The sequence below is a fragment of the Canis lupus genome, chromosome 2, assembly GCF_048164855.1.
Source record: "Canis lupus baileyi chromosome 2, mCanLup2.hap1, whole genome shotgun sequence".
NCBI lineage: Eukaryota > Metazoa > Chordata > Mammalia > Carnivora > Canidae > Canis > Canis lupus.
This window is the reverse complement of record NC_132839.1, coordinates 65,858,788-65,873,985: the sequence shown is the minus strand read 5'-3', so window position 1 is coordinate 65,873,985 and position 15,198 is coordinate 65,858,788. Positions and strand designations below refer to the sequence as shown.

General features: G+C 43.8%; 1 protein-coding gene and 1 pseudogene across 19 annotated transcripts in view; both read right to left on the bottom strand.

The window, feature by feature from the left end:
• Positions 1 to 811: 811 nt before the first annotated feature.
• Positions 812 to 15,198, bottom strand: part of PROM1 (prominin 1) — a 133,200-nt gene continuing 118,813 nt past the window's right edge. For 13 of the 19 annotated variants that reach the window (XM_072804903.1, XM_072804896.1, XM_072804920.1 and 10 more), the window contains 8 exons: positions 14,724 to 14,816; positions 14,114 to 14,131; positions 12,744 to 12,797; positions 11,164 to 11,244; positions 11,006 to 11,074; positions 6,842 to 6,934; positions 2,208 to 2,323; positions 812 to 1,243 (listed from right to left, as the gene is read on the bottom strand). In XM_072804903.1, coding sequence (XP_072661004.1) covers positions 1,189 to 1,243; positions 2,208 to 2,323; positions 6,842 to 6,934; positions 11,006 to 11,074; positions 11,164 to 11,244; positions 12,744 to 12,797; positions 14,114 to 14,131; positions 14,724 to 14,816 — 579 coding nt within the window. In that variant the 3' untranslated portion in view covers positions 812 to 1,188. The other 6 variants (XM_072804971.1, XM_072804996.1, XM_072805006.1 and 3 more) reach the window with 4 other exon arrangements.
• On the bottom strand, positions 7,856 to 9,468 carry LOC140620758 (dnaJ homolog subfamily A member 1 pseudogene; annotated as a pseudogene).

Here is a 15,198-nt window from a genome sequence, read left to right as displayed (position 1 = left end):
ATTTTTCCATCTTTTGTGATTTTGGTCATTTAACTTAGTTTCTGTGTGTATAGTGTTCTTTCCTTCAAATTTACTTCCCTAACTTTCTGGCTATTTGCATTGCTGTTGTGTGATGGTGCTGGCTTGAATGGCGTCCATCCCCTCCACACTCCCCCAAATTCGTATCCACCTAGAACCTGTGAATGTTTGGAAATAGGTTGTTTGCAAATGTAATGAAATTGAGACGAGGTCATTCTTGATTAGGATGGGCCATGATCCACATTTCCCTCTGTAAACATAGGCACACAATGCGTGGACATGGGCACACAAGGGAAGACTCTAAGATGGGGAAGACAGAAGCAGAGACTGGAGTGATGTGTCCAAGGAATGTGGTGCATTGTCACCACCATCAGAATATAGGAGAAAGGCATGGAACAGAATCTCCCACAGAACTTCTCTGAGGAAGCAGCGGTGCTGACATGGGGATTTCAGACCCCTGGCCTCCAGAAGTGTTGAGGAAGACACTTCTTGAAGCCACTCCCTTTGCATAATTTGTTACGGTAGCCCTAAGCAAATAACACAGTGACGTTACCAATATCTATAAAATAGGAATATTTTTCTTTTTCTTTTTTTTTGTTAAAGATTTTATTTATTCATGAGAGACAGAGAGAGAGAGAGGCAGAGACAGAAGCAGGCTCCTTGCAGGGAGCAGCTGGACGTGGGATTTGATCCCCAGACTCTGGGATCACGCCCTGAGCAAAGGCAGACACTCAACCACTGAGCCACCCAGGCGTCCCTAGGAATATTTTTCAATAAGAAGATTAGAGTCAGATTTCTGAAATCATTCTTTTATTGTTCACACTCACATCTGTGATTTGCTGAACTTTCTCTAACTACAAGTCTAAGTTTCCAAGCAATGAAATGTGACACAATTCATGTCTTGTTCCAAAAGCTAAACTGGAAATTAATGAAGGTATTACATATTGAAACTTTCATCGAAGGTTTAGATGGTTAGAGCAAAAAATTTAAATTCTAGAGATTTAAAAAAATTTTGGTGAGCACGCTTTTCACTCTTTGGTGCATCAGTGCATGTTGCATATAAAATCACTGAACTCTGTAAACTCCAGAAGAGAAGGGTTTCTTTTCCAACATTTGGAGATGCTGTAGGTCAAGAACTCGTGCCATGTTGGATCTGTTTAAAACCTTTGTTCATACAGTCTGAGTGGAATGATGTCTATGAAAACCAATATTACCATTTTCCATACTGTAACAAAAATAAATATGCCAACTTGTTATAAAAAACAAAAACACCATGTTATCTCTAAGATGAAGTATTTACATCATGGGTTACAAGGCAATACAATGGTCATGAAACGTATGTGACAGTTTGTTAAGTCTACAAAGAAGGTAAAAAAGGTATATCAACATTCTGCTCCCTTTGAAAAACCAAGTATTAAGACAACCATTTTATACATACATAAGCTTAATGTATAAAATTTCATTAACTCAACAAGTATCTTGCATGTGTCAGCCCTCATTTTAAGAGACATTAGGACTGATTTTTATCTAGGCATATCTAATGTTGCTATGTAATTTTAAGATGCTATTAATTTTATCTTATAAGTCCACCATATACTAATAAAGACCTCCCCAGTCCCATCTGATGAATATGGTTTAAAAAAGAAAAGGCTTACTTTTTGGCGATACAGTTTCAGCACTATAGAATACTAAAAAGGGAGATACAATTATTTTTTTTTAAATTACTATTACAGCTCAACAGCTGCATCCCCCACATTTTTACCCTAATACTGATGCTAACAGAGTAAATTCAGGAGAGACACAGTCGAGAAGAAGATGAGAGAAGTAAAAACGAAGCATACCGAGTGAAGTATAGGCTACAGAGTCAAAATGGAAACTAGTAAAAACAGTTATAAAGTAAAGTGCCAAGTCCCCAAGACAGAGGAACTGCAAACAAGAAATAAGAAGGTCAGTTAAGGATTCTGAGAAGAGTAAGGGAGAGGGAAAATATAGCATAACACAAGCATAAGAAAGTTGGTACAAAGAAAACACCTGAATTGAGATGAACCCCTACTTAAAAAAAAAAAAAAAAAAAAAAAAGACCAAGCTTAATCTCATCAGAGCTCATCTTTTTGCAAGCTCTCTGAGATCAGTACCACTTAGAAAATGACCCCCATCCCACCAAACTCTGCAGAAAGTTGTCTACTTACTCATCATACACATCCTCTGAGTCCATTCGACGGTAGTACTTAGCCAGCTTCACAGCGAAAATGATGGCTGGAAGTAAAAATATGGTCGCCTTTCCTATGCCAAACCAAAACAAATTCTAGGGGAGAAAAGAAAATCAGGAGGATTACATGCCTGAAGACAGGGAATGGGAAACAGCAGTTTCTTGAGGCAGAAATCCACCCCCCCCCCTTTTTTTTGCAGTTTTTTAAATGAGCTCTAATTTTGTTTGTGAAGACCATTTGTGACATAATAGGAGTCAGCCACTATGTGAAGCACTGCATATTACTGTAAGTCATTAGATCTTTCTGAAAACATTGAATCAGTCCTATCATTACAGTTATTTTGCAAATGAGGAAAAGTAGCAGCAGGTAAGGAAGCCAGGGTTTGCATGAAGAATCCCACAATGAGATACCACCTCACACCAGTGAGAATGGGGAAAACTAACAAGGCAGGAAACCACAAATGTTGGAGAGGATGTGGAGAAAGGGTAACCCTCTTGCACTGTTGGTGGGAATGTGAACTGGTGCAGCCACTCTGGAAAACTGTGTGGAGGCTCCTCAAAGAGTTAAAAATAGACCTGCCCTACGACCCAGCAATTGCACTGTTGGGGATTTACCCCAAAGATACGGATGCAATGAAATGTCGGGACACCTGCACCCCGATGTTTATAGCAGCAATGTTCACAATAGCCAAATTGTGGAAGGAGCCATGATGTCCTTCAACAGATGAATGGATAAAGAAGATGTGGTCTATGTATACAATGGAATATTCCTCAGCCATTAGAAATGACAAATACCCACCATTTGCTTCAACATGGATGGAACTGGAGGGTATTATGCTGAGTGAAATAAGTCAATCGGAGAAGGACAAACATTATATGGTCCCATTCATTTGGGGAATATAAATAATAGTGAAAGGGAATAGAAGGGAAGGGAGAAGAAATGGGTAGAAAATAATAGAAAGGGAGACAGAACATGAAGACTCCTAACTCTGGGAAACAAACTAGGAGTGGTGGAAGGGGAAGAGGGCAGGGGGTGGGGGTGAATGGGTGACGGGCACTGAGGGGGGCACTTGACGGGAGGAGCACTGGGTGTTGTTCTGTATGTTGGCAAATTGAACACCAACAAAAAATAAATTTATTATTAAAAAAAAAAAGGAGCGCACATGATGTAATGAGCACTGGGTGTCATATGAGATGTATGAATCACCGATGTCTATTTCTGAAACCAATGATACACTATATGTCAATTAATTGAGTATAAATAAAATTTAGAAATAAAGATAATGCTTCTTAAAACAAAAAAGAAAAGAAAAAAGAAAAGAAAAGAAAAGAAAAGAAAAGAAAAGAAAAGAAAAGAAAAGAAAAGAAAAGAAAAGAATCCCACCAGGTGATGGTGTCCCTTTGATGCCAATGAGAAGAGCCAGCTAGCCTGAGCTTAATCCCTTTTAGGACTTGTTTGATATGCTGATTGACCTTTCTGGCCTTGCTGTGCATTGGAACAGAGGGACAGGAGCATCCTTATCCCAAACTGTGTGAAAAAGGCAGAATTATGAGGCTCTCAATAAACTTCCTGTATTTAATTTAACTCATTTTAGGGTAGGTTGTATTCAACTTCGTTTTGTCTAAAAAGTAGGTTAAAGTATTTTTATTTATTCTTATTTTTAAAAAAGATTTTTATTTATTTATTCATGAGAGACAGAAAGAGAGAGAGAGAGAGGCAGAGACACAGGCAGAGGGAGAAGCAGGCTCCATGCAGGGAGCCCAATGTGGAACTCGATCCCGGGTCTCCAGGATCACACCCTGGGCCAAAGGCAGGCACTCAACTGCTGAGCCACCCAGGCATCCCTTAAAGTATTTTTAAAAAATGGTTACCAACATTCATAGTCAGATTTCACATAGGAACTTGGATTTCCATCCTTTCTTGAAAAGTCTGAAGTTTGGTCTCCTAACACTGAGCCCCTAGTCTCACAAGGCTACACCAGCTGTAGCTGAATGGTGGTTCTTCCATCCAACAGGGGCATCTGTCCTTGGTTTGCCCCAGGCTACACCACTAGCTTTTGCAGGGGTGACACCTAACACTGTTTAACCTTATCCACCAATCAGAAAAGACACAGCTGGGAACCACCAGCATGACCCTTTGGGCACCACACATGGCCGGTGTCTTACACTTGGCCTACTTTGTAAATGTACAACCTGCAGGATCCCTACAGAAGCTCAAGTCTGCGGCTGCTGCCTTAAGAAGTTGTTGGCAACACTAGGGCCGCCTCCCCAGCCCACCTGGAGGCAAAGGCAGCTTAGATGTCACAATGGCCCCACTCCAACCCTCACAGCTCAGCCACTGAGGTTCTGCTTCCCCCCCTGGTGGTGTCCTGCCCAATGGCAGTGACACCTCTTGGCCCAGTATTTCCAGTAAATTTGTTCTCTTCCCCCACCCCCCCCATGTTCTTTTATTGGCAGATTTCTATGCTTTCAGACTTATTTTGAGAGGCTTTAGAGCTTTATGACAAGCATATCCTTTTACTGGAAGCTGCCACAATTCTTCTGGGAACAATCAAGATATAAGAGAAATATGTTAGTCACTCTGGAGTCTGTTTTCCTGGCAAAATCAATGCCCAGAGCTCTTTTTCACTGTTTAAACCACCTGGCTATAAAACTCCAGCCTACAGTCTTCCTGAGCAGACTCTAGGCCTCCCCTCCACTGGCCCCCAATTATTTGTGGAAAGATGTCTGATAGTTGGGTGATTTGAGTAGCTGGGGCAGGTGGTAAAGACAGGAGATCAGTTCAGAATCTACCAAGTTAGCCCAGCACTTGTCCAATGAGGGTTCAAGCAAAGCCATCAGCAGGAGTCCAAGCAGAAGACAGAGGGATTTAGGGGCTGGGGAGAAGGGAGGTGGCCAGGAAGCCAAGCCTTGGGGTCCGCATGGCTATGAGCACAGGAGTGTTTCCATTTGGGTGTGAAAGTCCGTCCTGCACACAGATGGACATGTGGATGTAGGGTAGGGAGATGGACAGATGGAGCAATACAGATGTACTTCAACAAATAGCCATCTGATCATTCTTCGTTCATTCCATTGCCTGTGCCAGGCAACATGCCAGATGATAGGGGCACAGCAACACACCGGCCCTCTGCTCAGGGAGGTGAGAGTCTAGAGTGTGCTGCAAGGGACAGGTTTTTTTTTTTTTTAATATTTTGTTTATTTATTCATGAAAGACACAGAGAGAGGCAGAGACACAGGCAGAAGGAGAAGCAGGCTCCTTGTGGGGAACCTGATGCAGGACTCAATCCCAGGACCCCAGGATCATGCCCTGAGCCAAGGGCAGATGCTCAACCACTGAGCCACCAGGTGCCCCTGCAGGGGACAGGTCTTAACCAAAGAACCACACAAATGTACAATTCAAGCAGTAATAACATCTTTAAGGAAAAGTACAGAATTCTATGGGAGTGTAGAAAAGGGAGCCCAGTCTAGGTGGGAAGATCAGAAGAGGCTTCCTGGAAAAAAAAGACTTGTTTGAGTTAAGACCTGAAAGCAGCTCACTAGTAATAGAAAACATGTATTGACTGTTAATGTACTAAACATGGTGTTAAGGGTTTTACCCATAATCTCTCATAATCACATGAACCATGAAACAATCCCACTTAGACAAGTTCAGAAAGCTCAGAAAAGTCCAATAATTTTTCAGTCACAGAGTTCAGGAAATGTAGTAGAATCTGAATCCAGGGCCTTTGTTTTCACTCACTGGCAGATTTAGAATCAGAGTTAGCCAGGTGGGGTGTGGATGTGGAGGGGAAGAATGAGAGAGAGAGAGAGAGAGAGAGAGAGAGCTCCAGTCCAGGTAGAAATGTCATGTGCAAAGGTCCTGTGGTGGGGACGAGATATATTTAAAGAAGTGAAAGAAAATATGTGTCTGAAGAACAGCAGGAAAGGTGTTCAAATTTTGCAAAATGTGGCCTCAATGGGCGTGGGCCCAATCATACAGTGCCTGGTGTACTCAGTTAAGGATACTGATCTTTACAGTGGATAACCACAGGAGGAAGCCACTGCGGTGCTTTCAGCAGAGGAAGTGAAAGGGTTGGCTCGCAGACAGTCAGGATATATTGAGGGGTGAATAGAGCTGAGGAATAAACTGGATTAATTGGAACTTACCATCCCGTTGGTAACATATCAAAGGCCTTTTAAATCAAAAATTAAGTTAAGTTTGCTATTCCTATGGGGACACACACACACACACACACACATACACATCACACAGTTGCACTCAAAATCCTTTTGAATATTGGCAATCTGCACACCAGTGACTGCTCCTTTCTGACTAATCGAGACAAATAGGACAAATAGGACAAATAGGATTTTTCTTCATGAGGGTCTCCTGGCCTCCATAAATATCATTCTACAAAGGAACAAAGATATGCAGCTAGGTCTTTGGCTTTCCTTGGTCTGTTAGGTATCATAACACAGTCATCTGAATTTTAGATTTTAGGTTTTGGATTCTACAACGGTAACAGATCCAAGCACAAAACTCTTTTTATATCAGAGTGTCCTATACTCTGCCAACAAAACATGATGATTGAGGAGTTTATTGTGTTTCCTTATTTTGAAAGATGAAATTCTTACCATAGGGTCGATAATGTAGCTACACAGGAAGACGTCAACAGCGGAGTCTAAAGCAGTGGCCACGGGTTTGCAGGCTGCAATTTGCTCAGTAATCTATGGGTGGGAAGCACAAGAGAACTCTGAGCCATACCCATAAAAATCCACAAGAATTAGATGTGCCATTTACCTTTGACCTGTTCTCTATACCGTCTCAGGTACAGACCTGAGAGCTGATTTCTATGGATAAGTTCGATGATGCATACAAGTAGGTACTTGAAAGCAAGATGCGGATTCTCTTGGAGCCTGGGTCTCTGGTTTTTGCACTTGTTATCTGGAACAGTAAGACCCACCCTACCAGGCTCCTGAGAGAATGAAGAAGTCCAGGTGTTTGGTACTGGGTCTCAGTCTGAATTTCTTGCCTGACCCCTCTGAGATCTGACAAAGGATGTGGGAAGAAAATGGAAAGCTAATTAATCAATAATTATAGATTTTAGAGCAGGGCTTGGCAAACGTTTTCTATTAAAAGATCAAAGAGTAAATATTTTTGACCCTGCAGGACAGACTGAAACATTTCTGTTTCAAGTGCTGAACTCTGCCATGGTATGGTGAAAGCAGCCACAGGTGATAAATACGCAGGAATGTGCGGCTGTGTGCTAATAAAATTGTGTTTACAGAAAAACAGCACTACCTGCTGACCCCAATTTAGAAAGCAGAAGACTATGTACAATTCACTAAACAAGTTTAATGACAAACAGATGCTCCAATCCCATTGACTTAAAATAACTATATTCATTCATTAAAAAAATACATAAAATGAGCTAGATGTTAGCTCTTTAGGGCAGAGGTGTGTCTTATTTCTTTGCCTTTATTGGTTGGATCACTTTCCCCTTTTCTCCCACCTATGCCTTACAAGGCAACCCATGTGAACAACCTTATTTTTACCAAGCTGATTTTTTTTTTGCTTTTATATTTGAGTTTATTCTTCATTTAACTTTTAAAACACTACTATAGTTGAATATTAAAACAAAAACAATAGCAAGTAGTGAGCTATGATTATAGTCCTTCACTCATCCACTACTGCATATAAAATGCCAGCAGCAGTGTTATTCACCGGCCCCATTAAGAAGTCTGACACTGAACACCACCCCTAGGATGATGTTCATCATCCTCATATGCTTCCCCATTGTAATGGCGCCGTCTCTCCTGATTGGGATCAAAGTCCACAAGTTCTACCTGGTCCATTTCATCAGTCTCTTCTACTTCCTTCCTCTCAGGTAGGAGTTTTTCCAGCAAAGAAAGTTTATCAGGAGAGAGAAAGCCGTTCTCGGGGAAGTTTACCTTGAATTCGATGATTAGGCGACCCTTCTCATATGGTCTACGATAAATTGGCATGCCTTCATTTAGCACACACTTGATATCCCCATGCTTGACAATCTGACCTGGATGAGAGGTGATGACGATGGTTCAGCTGTCAAGAGTAGATCTTGGCTTTTGAAAGCCACACAGGGCTTCAACCAGCTGTATATCCATACACATGAAAAGATCTTCTCCTCGTCGAGTAAAAACAGCATGGTCCTTCTGATCTAAAACAATGATAATATCTCCTGGTTCCAGTCCTGGTTCTTGGTCTCCCTCACCATGGAATGTTATCTTCTGGCCATCTTTCATGCCTTTTTCAATATGCACTTCTAGAATCTTCTTCTCTCGAACTATCTTCCTTCCGTTGCAGCTTTTACATCTATCTTTAGGACTGATCCGTTCCCCATGGCCCTGGCACTCCATGCACACAGATTGAATTTGCTGAACCATTCCAGGTCCTATCTGATGAATTCTTATTTGCATTCCAGTACCTCGGCAATTGGGACAACATTCGACTGCTCCTTTCTTACCACCTCGGCCTTCACATTTATCGCAAATCACATTCTTTTGCAGAGCTAGTTTTCTTGTTGCGCCATTATAGAGATCTTCTAAGGTTACTGAGAGCTGATGTACAACATTTTTACCTCTCCGTTCTCTCTGCATCCTGCCTCCTCCTCCAAAAAACATATCAAAGATGTCCATGGGGGAGCCAAAACCACCACCAGCTCCACCTTCTTTAATTGCCTGTTCTCCTCCTTTGTCATATAATTCCCTTTTCTTTGCATCAGAGAGCACTTCATAAGCTTGAGAAATCTGTTTAAACTTCTCTCCTTCATTTGGATTCTTATCAGGGTGGTACTTCAAGGCCAGTTTTCTGTAAGCCTTTTTCAATTCCTCCTGGGTGGCATTGGGTTTGACCCCCAAAACATCATAGTAAGTGGTTTCTTTCACCATTTTCTACAGCCAGTGAGAGGGCCGAAGCCGGTGTGGGGGAGCGGGAAGGGGCGTGTTGCTGGGCGCAGCTCGGGCAGCCGCCGCTCCTCCGCGTCTCACCGAGCGTTCTGGAAAGTTCCCTATTTTTACCAAGCTTGAACAACCCTGTACACCCTCTTTATAGGCTTTTTAACTGTTTATTTTAAAAAACAACAACAACAACAAAAAAAACAGAGCAGGAGTCTTACTCCATATGTTTTTCTGCATCTTGCTTTTCTCTCTTATTTATACCCTGTGAAAATTTCTCCTAGTGCCTTGGCAGAGCTCTGATCCATTTTGTATAAACGGCCACCTAATATTCACATGTGGCTCTTGTATGACTTAACCATTCCTGTCCAGACTCACTTTGGCTTCAGGGTATTTGCTTCATATTCTGGGTATGAATGTGACCAAAATATGGTTCCTTGATCTGGTGGAGGAGATGCATAGGTTCTAGTGGCCATGGTGGCAATGATGATAATGCATTTCTTCCACCACAACTCACCTGTGTGTGTATGCCCTTCATCCCAGCACTGATAAGACCCTGAGGTCTTCAGATCTGGGAGGCAGGAGGAAGTGTCAGCACAGACATGAGAAAGCTGGGCCCTGAAGGAGAACCAGGCTCAGGGCCCAGAGGGTGGGGGCCAGAGGTGGGAACCAGGGAGGAGGATATGACATAGAGGGTATCACATCAAGAAATATGAACATTTCAGAGACTCAAGCCATTGGATGTGGCTGGAATATGGGGTGGAGCAGCAAAGAGGGAGGAGATGGCGGTAGTCTGGGTTCACACCATCAAGGGCCAGGAATACAAATGAAATACTCAAGGCTTCTTGGAGTAGTCTAAATTTTCCTGAGTCCCTAGACTTCTCAAAGCCCGTCTTGGCTAGCAGCAAGCAGCTCAATAACTTAGCCCAAGTTACTCAAGTAACTCAGCTGCAAGCATCTCTCCCTACCCCTGCCCCAGGGGAATAATCCTCAGAGGAAAGCTGACCCAAAGCCCAAGATGGCAAGGAGCACTTTCCAAGCCACTTTACTTCTCTATAAATTGGCTTCTGGGAGGAATGAGCTGCCTTGAAATCATTGGAAACTTCACTCTGCTCCTCAACTTTGTCTTCTAATATATTCAGGGGGACCCAAATGTGTACTGAATTGTGACCCCCAAAAGTTCACATGTTAAAGTCCTCCTTCCCGGTTTCTTGGAATGTGACTGTATTTGGAGGTAGGGTTCTTAAAGAGGCAGGTCAGTTAAAATGAAGTCATTAGGGTAAGTCCTAATCCAATGACTGGTGTCTATAAAAGAAGAGAAAATGTGGGCACACAAAGGCACAGAGGGATGATCATGTGAAGACACAAGGGGAAGACGGTCTTCCAGAAGCCAAGGAGAGAGGCCTCCGAAGAAACCAATTCTGCTGACACCTTGATTTTGGACTTCCAGCCCTTCCAGAATTGTGAGAAAACAAATTTCTGTAGCTCAAGCCACCCCTCGTAGATTTACACACCAACCACATGACAGGTTCTGCGGGGCCCAGGGCATGAACAAACCACCCCTGCAGTTCCCTGGGGAGACAGAGTCAATTGTAGCAGGAACCCCCACAACGTGAGCAAAGGAACTAGGGGAGAAAGTGAGGAGCATGTTCTCCAGCTCAGTGGGCAGGCTGGGAAAAGGGTCCAGCTTAGACGACACATGCTGAGTCCAATGACACCCCTCCTCATGGTCCCCAGATTTGAGGTCCTTTGGTTATCTCCTACCAAATTACTAGGAATTTTACTTTATTTCCTCCTGATGTTATCCTAGAACATGACTATCTTAACACATGGCCCTCTTACGTTCATAAAAGATAAACTACTTACTGAGATCTTGACCCATTGCAGGTAGTGTTCAAAGTATCCTATTATCATGTTCCCATACTTGCTACTTTCCTGGAAAGAAATCAAAAAGTAGTAACACCATTGAGGGGACCATCCCATACTCTCTGCAGCCATATAGTTAGGGGCTCACACCCACTTACTTTGACAATAACTGAGGAGATGCGAGTTTGGAGGAAGTCCTGAGCAGAATCCAGAGAGGAAAGGATATTGGCCACTTTCACCTGGAAAACACAGCAATTGCCAGGGGGTCAATCAATGAAGGGATTTCATGTGGATATGAGTTGGCATGTGGATACGAGTGCTGTTAGCTCAGCTCCACACCACCATAATTTGCTAGTTAAGAAGACCACAGAACCAGCCCAGCCCTCTGAGGGCAGAGGAATGAGAGCAGTACATACCAAGCCTCGCTTTGTGCCAGACACGGGGCCAAAGAATCCAAATCGTCTCACTGAGACAGGAATTCCCCCTTATCCACAGTTTCTGTTACTTGGGGTCCAGAGGCAGATGATCCTCCTTCTGACGTGTGGTCAGAAGGTCAATAGTGGCTAATGCCACGTCACATGCCTAAGACATTCCCATCACTCATTTTATCGTCTCACATCATCACGGGAAGAAGGGTGAGTTCAGTACAGTAAGATATTTTGAGAGAGAGACCACGTTCATATAACTTTTATTACATTATATTGCTATGATCGTTCTATTTTATTATTGTTGTTGTTAACCTCTTACTGTGCCCAATTTATAAATTCAACTTTCTCAGAGCTACATATGTATGGGGAAAAAACCCGTAAGTACAATACGGCTCTGTACCACCTGTGGTTTCAGGCATTCACTGAATGAACCAACCCCCTCCCCTGGGGATAAGGGGGGGCTCTGGTACTCACAGGCTACAGGAAGGCATGGTTAGGCCCCCTTCACAGAGGAGGTAGCTGATCCTGCTCTATGTAACCAAGCTGGGGACACAAGACCTGGGATTCATACCTAGTCTCTTCACACAGATAAGAATCTCCACATGGCAGTTTGGTAAATGAGAAAAGGTGCCTTTTCTGTCCTGCCTGGAGACCTCAGGGCACACAGCCTGGCCAGTGGGACAAGGGCTGATTTCCAACCCAACTTGCCCCCACGCTGGCTCCTTGTGAAAGGCAGTGCAGAGCCGCATACTGTCACCTGAAGGTCAAGCTACATAGGACAGTAAGGGACCTGCATACATCCCCAACCAGTGATGATAGGCCTGGCTGTGTCACTTGCTTTGGCCTACAGAATGTAGATGGAGTGGCAGCATGCTGGTTCTAACCTGTCACTTAAAGAGTAGCCTGTTTCCACTCACCCCCTGATTTCCTGTGCTCCCTTCACCCTGCCCCTGGGTGGGGACATAGGTGGAGAAGCCTGCAGTCCATCCAACAGTGAGAATGAGTTTGTGGTCCAAAGGCACTGGGTTTTGCAGGCAGCGTTATCTCAGTAAAAGTGACCAGCGTACCTTCTGAGCTTGTGTTCTACACATTAAGACACAGCTTTCACCTGTGTGTCTACTAGGGCCAAGGTGAGAAGTACTTGCAGAAAGCAAATGGTAGGAAAACTCAGTTTGGCAGTTTGGCATTTAACAAGGGCAGATAACCAAGACTTTTGTTTTTTTAAACCTAAGTACTTATAAAACCAACATCTCTTGAGAGTCTGTGTGTGCCCCTCCCCCACCACGGCAGAAAGGAAAAGAAGTCCTTACCCTCAATCCGCTGCTTTTGTGTTGAAGTTCCTTGATACTTTGGTTGATAGTGCTCTGGTGAACAAACATACATATTTTCAAACTTATTACATGAATCAATCAGCAAGATCACATGCCTCTGTCTCCCCTCCCTTCTCCCAGTCAGCCACCAAATCTGATTTTACTCTGTGATGCTTTCATTCTAGAAAAAACAACAGATGGAAGTAACAATCCCTCTGGTGTAAGAGAAGCTGAAGAAGAAAATCAGGATATATATTCTAGAGCTTTGGAGGGTGGTACATCTCATGCAAAGTGTCCAAGAAACCACTTTGAGTCAGGTTTGCTCCAAGTGGCAGGCACTACATCAGAAAAAGTCTGCCCAAACTGCCCAGAGTAGTTTATTCTGAGTGGTTTAGACCAGGGATTGGTGAAACAGGAGGCCAGACAGTAAATATTTCAGACTTAGTGGGCCAAACCCTGTCCAAAGCTCTCAACTTTGCCCTTTTATTTTATTTTCAACTTTGCCTTTTTAGCTGAAAGCAACCAAGGATCATCTGTAAATAAGGGGGCATGGCTGTGTTCCAGTAAAACCTTATTTATAACAACAAGCAACAGGTTGGATTTGGCCCACAGAATGTAGTTTGGGGGGGCATAGTTTGCTGCCCGCCCTGTTTTAGATGGTAGGTCACATGTCCAGAGCAGTTTGCCTATTTGTAGACAGGCTGCCCCAGCTCTTAAAAGGCCAAGGAGTCCTGTGTCTACTTGAAGGAAACCGCTTAAGGAATAGGGAAAAACCAACTTAAAATGTTAACAACCCGGTGGTAGGCATAACAAGCAGAACAGAGGATTGTGACGAGCACAACACACAAATTCAGAAAATTCAGTTTTCTTTGTGAATACTCTAACGAGTTTAGAGAATCAGGAGGAAAGGGGTAGGGGGAGAGAGAGAGAGAGATGGTAAAAATTAGTTCTAGAAGGCTTCAAAGCTGGAGTCAAGTGGGCTACTGTGCTTCTCCAAACCTGAGCACGCTGACTGGGTAACGGGTTTCCCACACAAGCCTAATAAGAATTCCTGCTAGTTACAGAGTCATGTCCAGGAACCAGGTGACAGTAGGGCGGGATCCGTCCCCACCATTTTCAGAGGAGAGAATCGAAAGTGGTGAGACTTTGGGGAGGCAGAAGCAGGATCTGAAATCAGCTCCGCCTGACTCCAGAGCCGGTGTTCTTTCTCTGCTACAGACTGCCCTTCTGGAATTCGGGAAAGAAGCCAGGAGCAGAGAGAGGAAAAAGAACGGGGGAAGTCAGATCAAAGGCTATGAGAGAGGAGAAAGAAAACATGGCCCATTAGATCAGTGAACAAAGCTTAATGAGGCAGGGAGAAAAGAACTTACCCTCGCCTTCCCATATTTCTTGGCAGGGTTTGGAGAAAAAGAATTTGAGAATAAGTAAGAGTGAGTCCGCAGCACAGACATCAGCCCTCCAGGTAGGTGCCTGGCTCCCGGGTGCCTGTTGGGGGCCGGGGAACCCAAGCACCGTGTGTGGGGCAACCACAGAGTTAATCTACCTGGACACAGGCGAGTGGAAAAGGCAAGGAGATAAAGCACAAAAGGAGTGGGGACATTGAAAATGTGTCTTCTTTAAAGCCCAGGTGCTATCATTTATTTAATTTTTTTAAAGATTTATTTATTTCAGAGAGAGAGGGGGAGGGGCAGAGGGAGAAGAAGAAGCAGGTTCCCCGCTGAGCAGGGAGTCTGATGTGGGGCTCGATACCACGAGATGGGGTTGACGCCTGAGCTGAAATCAAGAGTCAGACACTCAACCTACTGAGCTACTCAGGCGCCCCGCTGCCATCATTTATTTTTAACACAGCTCAGTTCCTGAGGCCAACTGGATTTGACCCACACATGAGATGCAGATGTTTCACTCAGTCTAAATGAAAGCCAGCTAGTGGGACGGGCTTTGCTCAGGTCTCGGGAAACCCCAGAGGTGGCGGGTTGTTACCATTGACTGTTCCAAAGGCATGACTTGGCCATGGTGAATCGTTTTAAGATTTTGCGCATTATTTTTGAGGGACTGTTTCAAACTTCCTTGGGGCTGCAAGGAGAATAAAATAAACAGAATCAACACCATCCTTCCAGACTGTGGAGCACTCTCTAACTGCAGGAGGTCAGGGCAGGGTGCTGGTGACAAGCATGCAGCCCTCCTGTACGCTGTGCGTGTGGGGACCACTAGGAGGGGCATCACCAAGACACCCTGCCTCAAATCCTAGAACCATGAACTTTCCACAGCCACCCAAACCCATGAGCCTTTCCTGAGTGCTGGAGGTTGGGCTCTCTTTCTTACCTCACCATAATATAGCCACTGTGAAGCCCACTTTACAGCAGCGGTGTCCCCACTTTACAGATGAGAAAAACCCAGGCTCAACTTAAATAATGTTTAATATGTTAACATGTAACAATTTTATTGTGATCATTTT